The sequence below is a fragment of the Ostrea edulis genome, chromosome 6 (genome assembly GCF_947568905.1).
Source record: "Ostrea edulis chromosome 6, xbOstEdul1.1, whole genome shotgun sequence".
In the NCBI taxonomy this organism is placed as follows: Eukaryota; Metazoa; Mollusca; class Bivalvia; order Ostreida; family Ostreidae; genus Ostrea; species Ostrea edulis.
The window spans coordinates 91,053,459-91,069,271 of record NC_079169.1 but is presented as its reverse complement, the minus strand read 5'-3'; the positions used below and the strand labels follow the sequence as shown (position 1 = coordinate 91,069,271).

General features: G+C 33.6%; 1 protein-coding gene across 1 annotated transcript; it reads right to left on the bottom strand.

The window, feature by feature from the left end:
* Positions 1–265: 265 nt before the first annotated feature.
* LOC125646237 (immunoglobulin-binding protein 1-like) lies at positions 266–15,791 on the bottom strand. The gene is made up of 10 exons (XM_048872440.2): positions 15,565–15,791; positions 13,336–13,448; positions 12,430–12,523; positions 9,949–10,061; positions 9,624–9,759; positions 8,657–8,726; positions 7,942–8,018; positions 3,489–3,631; positions 1,656–1,801; positions 266–687 (listed from the first exon to the last, which is right to left on the bottom strand). Exons 1-10 carry the CDS (start codon positions 15,670–15,672, stop codon positions 647–649), a joined length of 1,041 nt encoding a protein of 346 aa, XP_048728397.2. The 5' UTR covers positions 15,673–15,791; the 3' UTR covers positions 266–646.
* Between the last annotated feature and the right edge of the window lie 22 nt (positions 15,792–15,813).

Below are 15,813 nucleotides of genomic sequence, written 5' to 3'. Positions count from 1 at the left end.
AACTTTTGGTGAAGGGAGACAACTCTGCTTACTGAATGATAAAATTCCTCAATGTAATGATGGAAAATGTTTCCATCCTAAAAAAAAATTCCTACTTAGAGCAAAACTTGAATTCTCATAAATTATATACATAATTATATAGTAATCATGAATTCTCATAATGACATAGTCATTAGGCTTTAATTTTCTATCCTTGATTTCTGAGTCAAGAACTTTGTACCAAGCAAGTAGCTACACCCCCTGTTGTATAAATATCAATCTGATAAGCAGTTGCATTATGTCTTTATTGATATCACAGGCAAATGATTGAATATGAATATTTTTTGTATGTTGTACAATGTAGATCATGATTTTATGACCCGCCAGTCAAGTCTTTACCACATTTACATTCAAAATCCAACTTGATCATTCTCACTAAAAACACTCGCAGCCAATTCCTGAAATCATTGCGAAACGTGGAAATTAATGTAAAGTACATGTACTTCAGCACAGGTAAATGTCTGTTTCAGAGGTAATGTGTATTACATTTCCTATCCTCTGGGAAAGCACATCCATGTAAAATGGCACAGCTAGTTGCAGCATTAATTTACAGAAACAAGATGACAATACTTTCAGTTGATGCGTCTCTGTGAAGATTTGTACATCTTCAACCCATATTCTTACGATTTCCCCATCCTCTCCGATGATCTAAAATGAAGAGAAAAAAAATCAATAAAAAAATCAACCTCCTGTTGATCATGCTAATCATTTCATTAGTGCTAATTGTAGCCAAGGTTTGACCAATGGTGCACGAGCCGGAGGCTGACTACTATTTTGGCATAGTACATACAAATCATAACACTATTGCTATTATTATGCTGACTGTCCAAATCTTTTCAAAATGTAGATCAATATTTACATTTCAATGAAGCAAAGGGTGATCACTCCGAATGCACTTTCAATGTTGAGTGATGTGGATATTTCAAAAGCGGTATTCATTAGTTTGTTACTCTACTGGAGCATAACCATGAAAAATGGATAATACACAGTACCTCATCATGTTGTGTTAATCAAATATTTGGAACAGTTATACATTTATTTGTTAGTGATAAACTTTAGTTTATATTTATTATGATTTATCCCCAATCAGATTGTTGATTGATTGATTGTACATTGTATATTGTTTAATGTCCCTTTCAAGAATATTTCACTCATATGGAGACATCACCATTGCTGGTGAAGGGCTGTAAAATTTAGGCCTATGCTCGGCACTTAACGGCCTTTGAGCAGGGAGGGATCTTTATCGTGACACACCTGCTGAGACGGTTTTTGCGGTCTCATCTGAAGGTCTGCCCCATTTAGTCGCCTCTTACGACAAGCAAGGGGTACTGAGGACCTATTCTAACCCAGATCCTCAAGGGATAGAGAATAGCTGTGGTGGTGTAATGGATAGTGCGTTAGCCTAGCAAGCAAGCTGCCCAGGAATGAGCACATTGTTTTTCTGATTGAATGGATTTATATTATATGTGAAAAGTTTGAAGAAGACAAAAAAGTAAATTTTACACATAGAAATATTGATAGGGCATACTTATGAATAACTGTGCACAAATAGTATGGTATTGAATATATAGTGACAAGGTTAGAGTAAACATAGCACAGTAAGTAAATCCCAGCACCGTCTTTCCAGTCATCGAATGCTCTGGTCTTCTGTAACTCCTCCGGGTCGTCCTGCTCTATTTTCTGTTCCTTCTCCTCCGCCTCCTTCTCCTGTGCCTCTTTATCTTTCTCTGGGTCCTTCGCCCAGTCCTGCATACTGTGTCCCCTGAAGTCAACAAAATAAAACATTACGTCTCCTGAAATTGTTAAACCCATTCTTTTATAAGGGTGTGAAGTATGGAGTTTCTAATACTCAGATTTCAAAGAAAATACAACACCAAACTATCTGGCTTATGAAAACTTAAATGTCACTTGGCATTAAAGTATGAATGCTTTATTTCACATGTGGAAACAAAATTTGTCATGGATTATAAATGTATAAAGGTCATTCTTAACCAATGTGGTTTAACATAAGTTTGGCAAAGTCAGTCATTTTAAGTACAGTGTATCACATGGCTAAAGAATTGTGTGTTTAAGGTAGCTCACTACACTAAAGCTTATACTCTTTATGACACTATGTCACAAGGTGGCGATTTAAATGTTTTGTGAAATTTTTTGTATCGATTGATTTGTTTGTCTATCATTGTAGCTCAGTGGTTAAAGCATTGGGCTGGTAAACCGCAGATTTTGTGTTCAAATCTGCCAGTCTTTATTCATATGTGTTGAAATATTTTTTTTTTTTTAAATCATGTTTTTATCCAAATTTGCATATTTTCTGCCTTTCTGACATATATTCTTATTATATATCATCATAGCTTTTATGATGAAATCAATCCGTACTGATTTGAGAAATTAATTCAGGGTGTAGTGAGCCACCTTAAATCACTGCACAACTAACACAGTGTATATACAGATATACAGGTACATTTCTGGAGAATATTAAAGTTCTAAAATTCACTGCTGTAAGACTTGAAAGAAAATACATGTATCTTCCATTGCATTCAGTGTACATGCATTGTAAACAAACCATTTTCATTTCTAAAAACAGTATCAATGTGCTTAAAACTTCTGAATTGTTTCAGGACTTATAAATCATAAATGTAAAAGGAAAAGTTAAAACCAAATTTGTGCATGTGCTATTGTTTCTGTAAAATGTTTCACATTTTCTTCACACACTGAGTAAACTAGTTTACAAAACTAAGAGCATTGTTAAGTAACTAGTTCAACCTGTTGTTCCTTTTATCAAGTACTCCCAATAAGTTTTTTGTCAGTGTGAAAAAATTATATTGTTACAAAAATTTACAATAATCAGTTTGAATTTTTACCAGTTTATATGATACAAAATAATTTGTACCAGTCTACACTTCATCTATATAAAAGTTGAATCTGTTCTGAACGATATCACATCCATCTGGTGAGCAATGAAAAATGGCTAATAAAATTATTTGAAGCTGTCAGTATTCGGGTCATATTGGGCTTCAATGAATGTTTGAAGGTACATGTATGTTTGGACCACAGGGGCTAAGCCCATTTGGGACTGAAATCTGTGATATCACAGAGTTTGGGCACAAATGGGCTTAACCCCTGTGGTTTGGACATAAGTACAGTGGGACAATATGTTAGGAATTATTTTATATTAAAGTTTTGAAATGGCAGTGCAAAAATATGATATAAGGCCTCAACTGTGCATAGATTTTTCTGCTCTGTAATTGGAAGGTTTTTATATGGAGTGGGTCGTCTGTAGCTCTCCAGTCTGTTCCAATATTTTCACGGAGAGCTACAGATCTGCAGCTATGACAGAGTCATTCTATATTGGGATCTGGTCTTAATTCAGTGACAGGGCCTTATTTTATTGTAACATGGTTCTCACAGCAACAGGTAGTCCAGTCAAAATAAATATAACTGGGTCTTACTTTGAGGTAGGTGGTTGGAAGGTGCCATCTTTCACTTTCTGTTCATAGAACTCCTCAATTGTCACTGTGGGAATGCTGGGATAGCCGGCACCAAACACAGTCTTCTGAATCATGTCTTTGGTGATGATAAAGGGACGGAATGACTGAGGAGAGAAAACAAAAAATCACTTGCGGGATAGAATCTAAAAATTCACAAATATACCACAAGAAATTCTCTTAACAATATAATTTTTGTTAAAATTTCTCAATACATGGGCGTATATGTGATGATTTGTTTTTGTAAGTAATGCTTCATAGTACACATTCATAATGTCTATCACTGTGATCAAGATTGTAGCAGCTACATGTGTACACAGTGCTACAAAGTTGAACGAACGTCTAGACTAGCACTACATGGAGATATAAAGCGTTAATTTCTACAGCGTGTTCAGTAGACCTAGATATCTTGCTTAGAAGCTAAGTTAGCTGCAATGATCCTGAACACAGTCCAAATATTAATCTAACCATTACCATGATCAAAATATTTAAACCATATTGCGCTTATTCTTTGACAATGCCAACAGCATATGGTATCATAATACGGGATTTCATTATATCATCACAATACACATATATTATTACTACAGTAACTTGATCCGAAGAGTCAGATCATGATAAATTTATTATATACCCCCTTATGCATTTTAAATCCACATTTATAAGATAATAAATGTAATCCAAATTATCAGAAACACAGACATACCATGAAATTTTGTTTTGCGTACGCAGTTTCGTTTATGACGCGGTCAATATTTTCCACAAATAACGTTGCGTTGATGCATTGTGATGTCATTATGACGGCATCAGTTTTAGAGGATGCAGATACGGAATCAGAAATCCAGTGTGGTGATTCGGAAAACCAGATCACACGCTGTGAAATCCACAGTATCAAAGAACGATACATTGATGGGTTTATAACAAGAGGCCCATGGGCCACATCGCTCACCTGAGTCACCTTGGTCCATATCTGAAGACTTTCCATATATATTTGCATGTAAAACCTTAGTCCCTATTGTGGCCCCATCCTACCCCTGGAGGCTATGAATTTTGCAAACTTGAATCTACACTATGTCAGAAAACTTTCATGTAAATGTGAACTTCTTTGGCCCAATGGTTCTTGAGAAGAAGATTTTTAAAGATTTTTCCTATATATTTGTATGTAAAACTTTGATCCCCCCCTTGTGGCCCCATCCTACCCCCAGGGGCCATGATTTGAACAAACTTGAATCTGCACTATGTCAGAAAACTTTCATGTAAATCTCAGCTTTTCTGGCTCAGTGGTTCTTGAGAAGAAGATTTTTAAAGATTTTTCCTATATATTTGAATGTAAAACTTTGATCCCCCTTGTGGCCCCCATCCTACCCTCGGGGGCCATGATTAAAACAAACTTGAATCTGCATTATATCGGGAAGCTTTCATATAAATCTCAGCTTTTCTGGCTCAGTGGTTCTTGAGAGGAAGATTTTTAAAGATTTTCCTTATATATTTGTATGTAAAACTTTGATCCCCCCTATTGTGGCCCCATCCGACCCCTGGGGGCCATGATTTTATCAAACTTGAATCTGTACTATGTCAGAAAGCTTTCATGTAAATCTCAGCTTTTCTGGCTCAGTGGTTACTGAGAAGGAGATTTTTAAAGATTTTTCCTATATATTTGTATGTAAAACTTTGATCTCCTATTGTGGCCCCATCCAACCCCCGGGGGCCATGATTTTAACAATTTAGAATCTGCACTACCTAATAAAGCTTATCTATAAATTTCATCTTTTCTGGTCTAGTGGTTCTTGAGAAGATTTTTTAATGGCCCTACTCTATTTTTACCTTTTCTTGATTATCTCCCCTTGGAAGGTGGCCTGGTCCTTTATTTTAACAATTTAGAATTCCCTTTACCTAAGGATGCTTTGTGCCAACTTTGGTTGAAATTGGCTTTGTGGTTTTTGAGAAGAAGTCAAAAATGTTAAAAGTTTACAAACAGACGGAATATGGGTGATCAGAAAAGCTCACTTGAGCTTTCAGCTCAGGTGAGCTAATAAAACCCAAGAGGATCCGGGTTAGAATAGGTCCTCAGTACCCCCTTGCTCGTCGTAAGAGGCGACTAAATGGGGCAGACCTTCGGATGAGACCGCAAAAACCAAGGCCCCGTGTCATAGCAGGTGTGGCACGATAAAGATCCCTCCCTGCCCAAAGGCAATAAGTGCCGAGCATAGGCCTAAAATTTGCACTTCACTGGCAATGGTGATGTCTCCATACGAGTGAAAAATTCTTGAGTGGGATGTTAAACTGTATACAACCAATCAATCATCATAATACATGATATCATTATATCATCATAATACATGGTATCATTATATCATCATAATACATGGTATCATTATATCATCATAATACATGATATCATTATATCATCATAATACATGATATCATTATATCATCATAATACATGGTATCATTATATCACTATAATACATGGTATCATTATATCACTATAATACATGGTATCATTATATCATCATACTACATGATATCATTATATCATCATAATACATGTTATCATTATATCATCATAATACATGATATCATCATAATACATGATATCATATCATCACGATACATTATATCATTATATCACTATAATACATGTTATCATTATATCATCATAATACATGGTATCATTATATCATCATAATATATAAATATTGCATGTAGTTGAGGGTAACATTGTAAATTTTCACCCCGAGAAAACCATTGTCAACCGAGGCGTAGCCGAGGTTGACAATGGTTTTTCGAGGGGTGAAAATTTCAATGTTACCCTCAACTACATGCAATATTTGTTTTATTATACTGAATGTTATGTAAACAGGAAAGCAGAAAAACTTACGTCTGTTGATATTTGATCAATCACTGTCATGCGACATTTTGTATATCGATGCGGGTATTCCCGTTTATTACAAACGCTCAAATGACGTCGTCTAACAATCTACGGCGAACTGTACGCGCATAAATTGACGCATGTGATAATTTTTTATAATATCACCCGTTGTCAAGTACTGTTACCCGTTGCTAGATATTATCACCCTGGGGTGCGTGCTTTCTGTTCTCAGAGGGTAACAATATGTTTTTTCAAATGCTTCTCGACCAATCAGATTCGAGTATTTTACATGAAAGTATAATAATACATGATATCATTATATCATCATAATACATGGTATCATTATATCATCATAATACATGGTATCATTATATCATCATAATACATGATATCATTATATCATCATAATACATTATATCATTATATCATCATAATACATGGTATCATTATATCACTATAATACATGGTATCATCATAATACATGATATCATTATATCACTATAATACATGATATCATTATATCACTATAATACATGGTATCATTATATCATCATAATACATTATATCATTATATCATCATAATACATTATATCATTATATCACTATAATACATGGTATCATTATATCATCATAATACATTATATCATTATATCACTATAATACATGATATCATTATATCACTATAATACATGGTATCATTATATCATCATAATACATGATATCATTATATCATCATAATACATTATATCATTATATCATCATAATACATGATATCATTATATCATCATAATACATGATATCATATCATCACGATACATTATATCATTATATCACTATAATACATGTTATCATTATATCATCATAATACATGGTATCATTATATCATCATAATACATGATATCATTATATCATCATAATACATGGTATCATTATATCATCATAATACATGATATCATTATATCATCATAAAACATTATATCATTATATCATCACGATACTTCATATCATTATATCATCATAATACATGATATCATTATATCACTATAATACATGATATCATTATATCATCATAATACATGATATCATCATATCATCATAATACATGATATCATTATATCATCATAATACATGATATCATCATATCATCATAATACATGATATCATTATATCATCATAATACATGGTATCATTATATCATCATAATACATGGTATCATTATATCATCATAATACATGGTATCATTATATCATCATAATACATGGTATCATTATATCATCATAATACATGGTATCATTATATCATCATAATACATGATATCATTATATCATCATAATACATGGTATCATTATATCACTATAATACATGATATCATTATATCATCATAATACATGGTATCATTATATCATCATAATACATGATATCATTATATCATCATAATACATGATATCATTATATCATCATAATACATGATATCATTATACCCTGCGATTACACGTACGTTGAATGAGATAAATGTTATAATCATTGTAACTGAATATTGTAAACCTTTTTCTGCTCCTTTGGCTTGCTCTCTGGTTCTTCGTTTAATGTCTGATTTCGAAGACCTAGCATGGCGACTTCCACTGAAACATGCAATTCACAAGACTTTTTTATTTGTACTTGCTCTCTCATACTTCTCAATCTAATTACAATCATGATACATGTATTGACTGGTTATGTCTAGTTCTCAATTTAATTATAATCATGTTACTACGTGTATTGACTGGTTATGTCTAGTTCTCAATTTAATTATAATCATGTTACTACGTGTATTGACTGGTTATGTCTAGTTCTCAATCTAATTATAATCATGTTACTACGTGTATTGACTGGTTATGTCTAGTTCTCAATTTAATTATAATCATGTTACTACGTGTATTGACTGGTTATGTCTAGTTCTCAATCTAATTATAATCATGTTACTACATGTATTGACTGGTTATTTCTAGTTCTCAATCTAATTATAATCATGTTACTACGTGTATTGACTGGTTATGTCTAGTTCTCAATCTAATTATAATCATGTTACTACATGTATTGACTGGTTATGTCTAGTTCTCAATCTAATTATAATCATGTTACTACGTGTATTGACTGGTTATGTCTAGTTCTCAATCTAATTACAATCATGATACTACATGTATCGACTGGTTATTTCTAGTTCTCAATCTAGTATTACAATCATGACTCCTAGAATAAGTTTTCTAGTTCTTTCACTTACTTTGCAAGGATTCCAAACTTTCTTTTGCATCCCCAATCCACTGTTTAAGTAAGCCTGAATAGTATTCTCTCTAAAAATAGAACCCACTTTGTAAAATGTAATTCACTTCATAAAGCCAACTACAGATTTACAATGGGTATGTTGTATCTACAGATTTACAACATGTGCTATGTTTCTAGAAATTTACAACACATAGGGTGTATCTATAAATTTATAACTTATATGGTGTTTCTAGAAATTTACAAATCATATTAAGTATCTATGAATTTACAACACATATAGTGTATCTATTAATTTACAATAAATATTGTGTATCCAGAAATTTTCAACACATATGGTGTATCTACAATGACATACATCTAGAAACTTACAACATAGTTATGTCCCCCTTTTTTATAATTGTTTCATTTTTCTCTCTTAATTGTAAACTTTTTTCTTCTTCAATCATTTTATTATATTTTCATGTACTAAATAAAAATATATTAATTTTATTCTGTCATAACTGACCTTTGACCTATGAAGAGGGTTTATATAGGCATTGTGCCTGCTGCCTAATTCTATTTATGTATGTATTTCCAAAATATACATGAATAAAATATTGTTGAAATCGAAATTTACGACATGTACAGTGTATATAGAGATTCTAAATGTTCTTGTATTTGAAATACATGTGGTGTAACTACAGATTTACAACACATAAAGTGTATTTAGAGATTTACACTGTACCTACACATTTACAATACTCAAGTGTATTTAGAAATTTACAACATGTATGATATATCTACAGATTTACAACACATAAAGTGTATTTAGAAATTTACAACATGTATGATATATCTACAGATTTACAACACATAAAGTGTATTTAGAAATTTACAGCATGTATGATATATCTACAGATTTACATATACATACATATTTACAATACTTATTAGATTATAATTTACGACACGCATGGTGTACTCACCTTGACTTCATCGTCCACATGCTCCTGTTTCACTCTTTCATGGAGTTCCTTTACTTTAGCATCAAGCTCTTTCTTTTCCTTAAAACTCTTTATCTTTTCCTCTCTTGACAGTATCATGCCTGGTAATCCCTGAGCACTAATGAAATAAGATACCAACAAAAGTGAGATAAATCTCCAGTAATTTGATTTATATAGTTCAACAGCAGTTATATTGAACTTTGGATTTAATGAACAATTAGGGTAGGTCCCCTGTATTTCAATATATAAACTCTACATATTACTGTTAAACTGTTTACAGAGAATTCAGTGTTTGCAAATTGCCTACCCATTTGACACAACAGCCTTCTGTTCACTATCTGGGGTTAAGTTCAACAGCCTCTCGTCTATCTTAGCTACCCCATAGCAATCACAGTTTCTCAGAAAATCTATGTAGTATGCCTGAAATAGTGTGTAGAAAAATACATGGAATATTTATCATCACCAGCACACCTTGACATATTTTATATATGAAATTATTTGCCTAATTAATTTGACAGCTTCTGTGAAATTTATGCAAAAATACTTTATCATTGGAATACCCATTGGAATACAGTACTTTGCTATTTGAAATATGAAAATGAATTGCACATGTAGAATATGCATTTACGTAAAGCAGTGTTTACAGCTTAGCATTTAAACTCACTGGTCCACAGTACAGGTAGCCATGTAAAGTTACTGGTCCTGTACTAGACATGTCTGTCCTACTCGTGACTCAAATTAAACTCACTGGTCCACAGTACATGGAGCCATGTAAAGTTACTGGTCCTGTACTAGACATGTCTGTACTACTCGTGACTCAAATTAAACTCACTGGTCCACAGTACAGGTAGCCATGTAAAGTTACTGGTCCTGTACTAGACATGTCTGTACTACTCGTGACTCAAATTAAACTCACTGGTCCACAGTACAGGGAGCCATGTAAAGTTACTGGTCCTGTACTAGACATGTCTGTCCTACTCGTGACTCAAATTAAACTCACTGGTCCACAGTACAGGGAGCCATGTAAAGTTACTGGTCCTGTACTAGACATGTCTGTCCTACTCGTGACTCAAATTAAACTCACTGGTCCACAGTACAGGGAGCCATGTAAAGTTACTGGTCCTGTACTAGACATGTCTGTCCTACTCGTGACTCAAATTAAACTCACTGGTCCACAGTACAGGGAGCCATGTAAAGTTACTGGTCCTGTACTAGACATGTCAGTCCTACTCGTGATTCAAAATATAAAGTAATTAGTAATGAAAGTAAAGTGTCAGTCTTTCATCTTAGTATTATACAAGATAACTTGTCACGTTTTATCAAAGCATCAGATCAACAATCTACGATGTCAAAAGAAAGGCCATGGTTTTCTTTCAAATTTTTTGTTTGGTTTTTTTTTCCCCATCTAAACATTTAAATGGAAATGTGTTTCAGGATAGACATGTTTTAAGAAGAATCTGAAACATTATTGTATATGCATAAACTTTGACATTATTGTATATTCATGAACTTTGACATTATTGTATATGCATAAACTTTGACTCCTTTATTCTTTATATGAATACTTAGAAAAAACCATCTTGTATTCATTCAAACCTAATAAAACATGGATTGTTGAATTAAATATCAATATATCTCAAATTTTCAAAGAGATCAATTGATGGACATTAATTATTATATGAATCTCTGAAAAATTCAGGGAACTCATCTTCATTGTCTTAAAATTTAAAACCTGAAGTCTTACTTATACATGTACCTTCAAAATTATTTTTACATTGAAATCTCAGTATCTTTAACAGGAGATAGTCCGAGATACAGAGTCAAAGAGAGAAAAGTCTTGTGTTTCGTGAAAAAATACAGAGAAAAATAACCCGATGGATCCAAATAATCGTTTATTTGCAAAAAATAAGTACCACAGTCTTCCGAGGCACTCTGAAGAACCTTAACTTTTTACAAATTCAATCATAACTTGACCATGATTTCTACCATCCCAAGGGACAGACAATAGTTTGAATTTATTGATCCCCCTGATTATTTGTCAGTTTGGGGTGGCGTTAAGGTCAAACACTGATTATAAGAATGCATTGCCAAAGGCAGACTTCAAGGGAAATAACTCTTATTGCTTACATCACTGCTACAGTAACTGTTATACCCTATAGGAATCAGACTACCAAATCCACGCATGCTTAACCCAGTCGCAGTTAACCTAAGATTTAGCAGAGGTATAGATGTCTAGGTGTTAAATGATCAGTTAAAATTAAGAGTGAAATTATTTGGAATTGAAATATTATAAAAGTTTAAATTAATTGTCAGGATGAAAAATTTAATATCACACAATATCAAGAAATGTCTGAGGAAATTACAATGGTAGGGGTGTGTTTGAAATGAAAAGTGTAATTCACTGCAGATCATTATATGTTGTAAAAGCAAAGGGACCTTATAGAATTTTCGTTGTTTTTTTTATTAGCACTTGGAATGAATTTTCAATTATTGGCGGTCACTTGTCTAAAATTAATAGTTAATAAATGAGAGGGCAAAAGGTTAATATCAATGTCTATGGGAAATGAATTGGTACTCTTTCCTCTATAACATCACTCAAGATGATAATAATATTACAGAGTATTTTGTTATATTAACCATGGAATCTGTAATATCAAATTAAAACTCCAAAACCTACACACCTTAGAAACTTCACTATAAGTCTACCCTAATGATGATACATTTTTTAGTGAGTAAAATATTTTAAAATGAAAACAAACATACTTGTTTACACTATACATAATCTTACTTTAGATTCTTTGACCAAACCCTCTCGGTCTTCCATCTTTTTGACAGCCTTTCTCTCTGTGAAAAATCCCATAAAGGCCGGCAACAGAAGGTACCTAAAACGTTTAATCCATTAAAATGTAGTTTTCAATTTTAAAGAACATTCATCATTCTCCTGCAAGTTAGAGCTATAGATTGGCATTTCTTCGGTGCACATGAAATGATTAAAATCTGTATCATACATGTACATTAGAAGTTCACATGTGCACAATATGACATCATGCAATACTCACTAACAATGAAAACCAACTATCAAAATAAAACAGTGTATACCCCATACACTAAATAACTTGAAACTTTTTATCCAATATCATGGTTTTGCAAATTCCATCTGTTCATCATGCCAATATTGATACATCGATTTGAAACATAATACTCGATAAAATGCAGAGACTGGCATCATTTACTTTAAATAACAATCAAACAAGGCCATGAACAAAATTTGCACAGCAATACCTTTATATACAATTAATGCCACCTTATGAAAATACTGCTGAAGAATTTGGGGCGTATGCCCTTGGGCTGGATTCATTTAATGTAAATTCAATATTTGGCAAAATGCAATCCATGTGACGTCATTGTATATGATGTAACGTTGTGCACTCGAGTCATTTAAGTATCTGTGTTAACCCTGTTACAAGAGCTGAGCATAAATGATTGATTTTAAATGAAAAGGATGGGTTCTGCATTTTTCCAATTTTAATTTGCATTGAAAAACATACTTGACCTTAACTTACATGCGTATTGTCACGATCTCATCTGTTCATGATTTAAAACCAAGTAAAATAAATACATCATCAAACACCTTAATTTCCATGCTAGCAGAGTATTACAAAGTCTTTAAATGTGTGTGGAATTACTCTCTTACTTCATTTCATTCGTTGCCACTTCCTCTAGCTCCTCGTTCGTGCTAAACAGACAAAGTTCATTCACCATTTTAATGGCCTTCACTCCTGAGGTAATTCCCGTGATGATTGCTTTCTGTCAGATAAGAGTAAACTTTTGATTGCTATTTGCTTCACCCTAGGCCGTGTAACAAATTAGTCATTAGAACAGAATTAAAGTAAACTCAAAAGAACACCCCCCCCCCCCCCCCCCCCCCCCGATCATTCCTAATCTACACAAAAGGTCACCACCCCCCACCCCCACGATCATTCCTAATCTACACAATTGGCCATCCCCCCCCCCCCATATATACATATATATAATTATATATATATATATTTTTTTTTTAAAGCACAAAAAATTTCTTGTTTGTATTCACTTAGGCCAGTAGTTGACTGCTTTGTGAACAAACATTTCTAAAATTCTGTTACATTACTAATACCAAATATTAATTATGCATAGTCATATTTTAGGATGTGTCCACGAGGTCGGGTGAGTATTGCTCATTTTATTATTAGACTCTTACCTTTCTCAAATGTTTTTCGCGCAGTATCAACTTTGTCGTTTATAATACTTACTGTGACGTCATAATACTTTCGTGTATGTAGTCATGCGTTACGATGCTATGAGAGATAAACACGACTGAAGAAGACCGGTAACACGGTCGAAATATTTCTACAAAGTGTTTACAGTTTTTTTTATATATATATATAAAGCACTAAATAATCACAAATAGGTACTGAAAATTTTCGCCCCAGCCCGGGGTCACACCAGCGACGTACGGCACCCACCGCCTAGCAAGATTGTCAAACCAGTGCGTAAGTCCACTCGGCCACAACGACTTCCCATATATATATTATATATATATTATATATATTTATATATATATAATATATATCAGGGTTCGACATTCACGCTAGTCACCTTGCCATTCCCCCCCCCCCCCCCCCCCCCCCCCCCGGAATGATTTTTGACAACCCATTTGTTAACCAAATTTGCCCAAATGGTGACGAGTTTGGACTGTGATTAAAATTTGTATATATTAAGAAACTGAATACAAATCAAAATAATGTGAAAAGAAATGAATCCAGTTGGTAAAACTTCGTGAGTATTTTGGTCTGGTGAGATAAAGGAAGTCATCTTTCAGAATTCCAGAAATGTCCGATTTGCGTTTTATTACGCAAGGGCAAAACATCTGGTTAGACAACGTGGGCATTCGAACTTATTGGGGGTAAAGAAACTGGGTTACCAATGCTTAAACAATCTAAGAAAAGGTTAAACTATAAAGGAAACTTTAAAGAGGGACTGTTTAAGACATCGTTCACCAAGGGGTGTCCATGGCTCATTTATGAAGATTAGAAAATGTTTTGTTCTTGCTGCTTGCATTATCTCTGACTTTATTCAGGGCTCAACATTGTTCTGACTTTAAGATGTAAAACGAAACATATAAAGCTACCTATTCCAGACACAAGACAAGGACAAGTGTATACTTTAAGGACAGAAACAGCGGTTGAAATTTTGTTTGAAACAAAGTGAAAAATCTGTGAATGAAAACAGTGTTTAGTACGAGTTTTGTCCCCCAATTTTGGGTCCATTAAGGCATTTAAAGGTATACAAGAACAACAAACATACATTTCTACAGAGGGGGAAAATTTAAAATGATAGACATACATAAACTGTTCATTTGAAATTTACATGTAGTGTAAATGATTGATTGATTGTATCTTGCTTAACGTCTCGCTCAAGAATTATTCACTCATATGGAGACATCACCAAGACCGGTGAAGGGCTTCAAATTAAGGCCTTTGCTCGGCGCTTACGACCATTGAGCAGTGAGGGTTCTTTAGCGTGAATGTTAGTAAGAGTGAAGTGAAGAGAATGCAGTGGTAGAGAACATGGAAAGTTTTGAAGAGAATGAGAGTGATTATAAGGAGATGGGTGAGAGTGAGAAAACGATGTTTGCGAGGAGAGAGTTATTGAAATTCTGTTTGAAACTGAATAGAAATGCAATAATTTTATCAAAAAAGATAATTAAATACATTTAAAGTACTTTATGTTTGGGCAACCTGAAATCCATTCGGGCAACCTGAACTTATACCTAGGTTGTCCGAATGGCGAGTCCAAATTCCGACGAGTGTCGAACCCTGATATATATAAACAAAAAGAAAAGAAAAAAAGAATTGAAACAGAGGAAATTCGAAAATCATGGTACCTGGACATTATAAGACGATGACGCTTCTTCTGTGCTATTCAACGTTTCCCAACAAGACCAAACTGTTTCATACAAGTCGGGTAGCCTCTCCTCTCCACCTTGTGCCATTATTTAGATCCACTTAATGAAATATCAATGAAATCATTTCCAAAATTATTTACACACTAATCGCCAGCATGAGATTGTGGTAATTCTAGTTTGCGTGATGACCGGTACTGCAGCCTCGGGCTTAATTCTGTTTTATGTAAA